This window comes from Lagenorhynchus albirostris, chromosome 8 (genome assembly GCF_949774975.1).
Source record: "Lagenorhynchus albirostris chromosome 8, mLagAlb1.1, whole genome shotgun sequence".
Lineage (NCBI taxonomy): Eukaryota > Metazoa > Chordata > Mammalia > Artiodactyla > Delphinidae > Lagenorhynchus > Lagenorhynchus albirostris.
The window spans coordinates 60,014,400-60,020,399 of record NC_083102.1 but is presented as its reverse complement, the minus strand read 5'-3'; the positions used below and the strand labels follow the sequence as shown (position 1 = coordinate 60,020,399).

Sequence of the window (6,000 nt, the reverse complement as noted above, 5' to 3'; positions counted from 1 at the left end):
TGAGGAAAAGAAAAAAGACCTACAAAAACAAATCCAAAACAATTAATAAAATGGCAGTAAGAACATGCATATCAATAATTTCCTTAAATGTAAATGGAGTAAATGCTCCAACCAAAAGACACAGACTGGCTGGATATGAAAACAAGACCCTTATATATGCTGTCTACAAGAGACCCACTTCAGATCCAGGGACACATACAGACTGAAAGTGAGGGGATGGAAAAAGATATTCCATGCAAATGGAAATTAAATAATAACCTCAGAATTCTACATCTATCAATCAATCATTATCATAATAAATATACTTATAAAGCTAAAGCCATGAAGCTAATGGTTGAACAAGAATAGCATTAAAACGAATTTATACATAAAAAAATTTTTGGCAAAATTTCACAAGCTTGTCCATTTTAGAGCCATTCTTTCTTGTTCAATCCAAAAAACAAATCCTATCCAGCAAGTGCTGTTACTTCAATAATGTAAAGTTTCATCCACTTACGATCCTGATCTGTATGTTACAAAGAGCATTCATCCCCAGATAAAAGAATATTTCATTAACACCAGGCATTCTCAAAGCCTAAAAGCTTAAGAAATAAATTTTTAAAACCAATGACAGTTAAAATAAGGGGCTCTGAATTTGAAATGCTTTGTTAAACTTTATTGTATAGACTAAAATTTTGGTTTCCTGGACTCAGTAATACTAAACTGCCTATTGGGTTTAGTGGCTTCTTGCATCAGCTCCTGCAACTGTCCAATCTGTTCATCACGAAAGTCATTAAGTCTTTCTTCTGGTAAGGAGATTCCAAAACATGCTTTTTCAGTTGAATTGCATCTGTTTTCATTAGCTTGTTGCCATAGCACCGCTGCATATGCCTAGTAAAAAGAAAAAAAGTTGAAGGTTATAGATATTAAAATGAGATCTGTATTCATTCATTTAATGTTGAAGAACTTAAAGAATCCTATCACTGAGTCTTGTGCATTTGGCAAATAAGACACGAACAATATAGAGCTGTGTCTTTACTATTCAGTGATAGTTTCAAATACATATATCTTATTTTTAGCATTTTAAGAGTTTTATTACCAAAGTCCTGAATCTGGAAATCTAGAAGGTTCAAGGCAGGTAGGAGTGGTCCATGAACGGGCTTCAGGAGCATGCATAAACCACCCAAAAATCATACACAAAATTGTATGTACACAAACACGCACATAGTTCTGGGGCCATAACTTTCATCAGATTTTCCAAGGGGGAGTCATGGGTCTTATAGGCTTAAAAGTGGGTCTCAAAATTCTTTAGGTTCATTCCCCTGTCTTCAGTTTAAAAACAAATTTAAATCACACTTAGAAAAAATTTTCAAACCTTTAACCTTTCAATATTTAACAACCATCTTTGCCAGAAAAAAATTCTACATTTTTCACACTAATTTTTCTCTCATTCTTTTAATCAGGCAGGAAGTACCACTGTATTTCAGTTCATGAAGTTAAATTATGTGCACCCTCTGGGTAAGTAAACAAATTAGTTAACTCTGGATAATGCTGCTATTGTATCTGGTTTAAGATAATTAAATTGCTTATAACTGTTAGATACCAGCATCACCAAAGAAACTTTAATTTCAGATATTCCAAACCTTTATTTGAATTGGAAATAATATCTTTGTCACATTTTACAGAAACCCATTTCATATAATACTAAAAAACTGCACACACCCTAGGGCTTTATAAATTCCACTTCTAAGTATATGCCCCAGAGCATAGTTTCTCAACCTCAGTACTATTAACAAAGTGTATAATTTGGATAATACTTTGTAATAGGGTGGGTGGGAATCTGTTTTTGCATTGTAGGATGCTTAAGTGTCCCTGGTCTCTACCCACTAGATGCCTGCAGCACCCCTCCTCTTAGTCTGGATAATCAAAAATGTCTCCAAAGACTGCCAAATGTTTCCTTGCAGGCAAAACTGCCCAGGTTGAGAACTACTGTCCTAAAGACACTTTACAACATGTGGACAAGAGGCATTCAAAGAATGTTCATTGTGGCATTCCTTATAAAAGAAAAACATTGTTTATTAATAAAGTGTTTAGATACTTCTTTATAATCCATTAAGTAATTAAATGTCTGTATTAACATGAATAAATCTCTAAAATAATCAGAATCCAAAAAGCAAGTTAAAAAAATTTATACATTTGTAGAAATAGAAAAACCAATACTCAAATTCATATGAAAATGTGAGAGGCCTTGAAGAGCCAAAACAATCTTGAAAAAGAAACAAAGTTGGAGCATACACAGTTCCCAATTTCAAAACTTACTGGCTTTAGGGTAGATATATAGAGAATAATGGAATAGAACTGAGCATCCAGAAATAAACCCTTACATATATGGCCAACTGACTTTTGACAATGGTGTCAAGTCCATCAATGGGGGAAAGAATATCTCTTCAACAGATACTGCTGGGAAAATTGGATTTCCACATGCAAAAGAGTAAAGTTGCATCCCTACCTCCCACCATATACAGAAATTAACACAAAATGGATGGAAAACAAACATAAGAGCTAAAACCATAAAACTCCTGGAAGAAAACAGGGGTAAATTTTCATGACTTTGGATTTGGCAACAAGTCTATGACACCAAAGGCATAAGCAACAAAAGAAAAACTAGATAAATTGGATTTCATCAAAATCAAAAACTTCTGTGCATCAGAAGACAGAGTGAAAAGAAACTGCAGAATGGGAAAAAATATTTGCAAACTATGTCTGATAAGCATTTAATAACCAGAATATGTCAAGACAATAAAAAGACAACTCAAAAAAATGGGCAAAAGACTTGAGTAGACATTTCTCCGAAGATATATAAACCATCAACAAGGACATGAAAAGATACTCAACATAATCAGTCATTAGAGAAATGAAAATCCAAATCACAATGAGATACCACTTAATACCCACTAGGATGACTATAATAATAGACAATAAATAAAAGGAAAATAACACGTATGGGTGAGAATTTTTAGAAACTGGAAACTTGTACATTGCTAGTGGGAATATAAAATGGTATAGCCACTGTGGAAAACAGTTTGGCAGTTCCTCAAGAAGTTAAAGAATTACCGTCTGATCCAGCAACTCCACTTACAGGTATATACCCCACACAAATCAAAGTAGGAACTCAAACAGATACTTGTACATCCATGTTCATAACAGCATTCATTATTCACAACAGCAAATATGTGGAAACATATCCATCAACAGATGAAAAGATAAATAAAATGTGGTGCGAACGTACAATGGAATATTATTCACACTTAAAAAGAATTCTGATACATTCTACAACACAGATGAAACTTGAAAACATTATGCTAAAACTGAAATAAGCCAGACACAAAAAAACAAATATTGCAGGATTCCACTCATGTGAAATATGTAGAACAGGCAAATTTATAGAGACAAAAGTGTAATAGAGGACACCAGGGGCTGGGGGAGAGGGAGTGGGGATGTACTGCTTTTGGGGCACAGAGTTTGTTTGGGTAAGAAAATGTTTTGGGTATGGACAGTGGTAACCGATGAACAAGACTGTAAATGCAATCAATGCCCCTGAGTGGTACACTTAAAAATGGCTAAAGTGGGGCTCCCCTGGTGGCGCAGTGGTTGAGAGTCCGCCTGCCAATGCAGGGGACACGGGTTTGTGCCCCGGTCTGGGAAGATCCCACATGCCACGGAGCAGCTAGTCCCATGAGCCATGGCCACTGAGCCTGCGTGTCCGGAGCCTGTGCTCTGCAACGGGAGAGGCCACAACAGTGAGAGGCACGCGTACCGCAAAAAAAAAAAAAAAAAAAAAAAGGCTAAAGTGGTAAATTTTATGTCATATGTATTTTTACCATATTAAAAAAAAAAGCTATGCAAGGAGTTCTACTCCCATTAATAGTGCAGTACCTTCTATCAAACCAACCCTCCTGCAGATAACAAAGTCTGCACAAAATATAACCAAACAACAATCCCAAGACACTGGAGAGCAACCAAATCAGAAAGTAGAAAGGAGCTGACAGAATGGTGAATGGCAGGGAACACAGGGTTAGACTGCCACTTTTATGGCATTTTTTCCGAGGGAAGGTGCCATTTGGTGCTGCAAGGTTACTGAGGACTCAGAGCACAGTGTGGGAGAACAGCAGCAGCTGGAAAGTAAGAAAGGGAAATCTCAGAAAAAGAACTACAAAAGGGGAACCCCAAATTCTGCAAATAAACTCTGCCAAAATCTCTGGCTAACCCCTTAACTAAGCATGCTCATGACAGACTAAAGCCCAGCTAAGGCAAAAAGAACTAAATAGACACTTTTTGTCAAGGGGGACACAGAGTTTGGAATCTGAGTTCTGCCAAGTTAACTGCTTGATAAAACAAAAATCAATACACTTTGGAAGAACACAGTGGAATAATGTCTCTACAACGTATCTATCATTCACGGTGTCCAGAAAAAAATCCAAAATTACAAGAATCATGAAGAAACAGAAAATGTGACCCATAATCAAGAGAAAAGGCAATGCCTGAAATGGTTCAGACATTAAAACTAGCAGCAAAGGATTCTGAAGCAGCTATTATTTATGTTCAAATACATAAAAGAAAATGTCATAATAAATGCATAGATGAGAAATCTCAGCAGAAAATAAGAAACTGTAAGAACCAAAAGAAAACTCTAGAACTCTAAAATGCAGTTATCTGAAATTTAAAAATCCTCATTGAATGGGTTTAACAGCATACTAGAGATAAGAAAAGAAAGATTCAATGAACTTGAAAGTATGTCAGTAGAAATTATCCAACCTGAAAGTGAAAAACTATTAAAACATGAACGTAATCTATATTCCTGTTTTTGTGCCAGTACCATACTGTCTTGATTACAGTAGCTTTGTAGTATATTCTGAAGTCAGGGAGCCTGATTCCTCCAGCTCCATTTTTCTTTCTCAAGATTGCTTTGGCTATTCGGGGTCTTCTGTGTTTACATACGAATTGTGTGATTTTTTTGTTCTAGTTCTGTGAAAAATGCCAGTGGTAGTTTGAAAGGGATTGCACTGAATCTGTAGATTGCTTTGGGTAGTAGAGTTATTTTCACAATGTTGATTCTTCCAGGAACATGGTATATCTCTCCATCTATTTGTATCATCTTTAATTTCTTTCATCAGTGTCTTAAAATTTTCTACATACAGATCTTTTGTCTCCTTAGGTAGGTTTATTCCTAGATATTTTATTCTTTTTGTTGCAATGGTAAATGGGAGTGTTTCCTTAATTTCTCTTTCAGATTTTTCATCATTAGTGTATAGGGATGCAAGAGATTTCTGTGCATTAATTTTGTATCCTGCTACTTTACCAAATTTATTGATTAGCTCTAGTAGTTTTCTGGTAGCATCTTTAGGATTCTCTATGTATAGTATCATGTCATCTGCCAACAGTGACAGCTTTACTTCTTTTCTGATTTGGATTCCTTTTATTTCTTTTTCTTCTCTGATTGCTGTAGCTAAAACTTCCAAAACTATGTTAAATAATAGTGGTGAGAGTGGGCAACCTTGTCTTCTTCCTGACCTTAGTGGAAATGGTTTCAGTTTTTCACCATTAAGGATGATGTTGGCTGTGGGTTTGTCATATATGGCCTTTATTATGTTGAGGAAAGTTCCCTCTATGCCTACTTTCTGCAGGGTTTTTATCATAAATGGGTGTTGAATTTTGTCAAAAGCTTTCTCTGCATCTATTGAGATGATCATACGGTTTTTCTCCTTCAATTTGTTAAGATGGTGTATCACGTTGATTGATTTGCGTATATGGAAGAATCCTTCCATTCCTGGGATAAACCCCACTTGATCATGGTGTATGATCCTTTTAATGTGCTGTTGGATTCTGTTTGCTAGAATTTTGTTGAGGATTTTTGCATCTATGTTCATCAGTGATATGGTAATCAAGACAGTATGGTACTGGCACAAAAACAGAAATATAGATCAATGGAACAGGAGAGAAAGCCCAGAGATAAACCCACAC

General features: G+C 35.7%; 1 protein-coding gene across 3 annotated transcripts in view; it reads right to left on the bottom strand.

Annotated features, from left to right (window-relative positions):
- Positions 1-633: 633 nt before the first annotated feature.
- Positions 634-6,000, bottom strand: part of SDHAF3 (succinate dehydrogenase complex assembly factor 3) — an 81,335-nt gene continuing 75,968 nt past the window's right edge. For all 3 annotated transcript variants that reach the window (XM_060156107.1, XM_060156106.1, XM_060156108.1), the window contains one exon: positions 634-870. In XM_060156107.1, the coding sequence (XP_060012090.1) occupies positions 667-870 (204 nt within the window). In that variant the 3' untranslated portion in view covers positions 634-666. The remainder of the gene's footprint in view (positions 871-6,000) is intronic.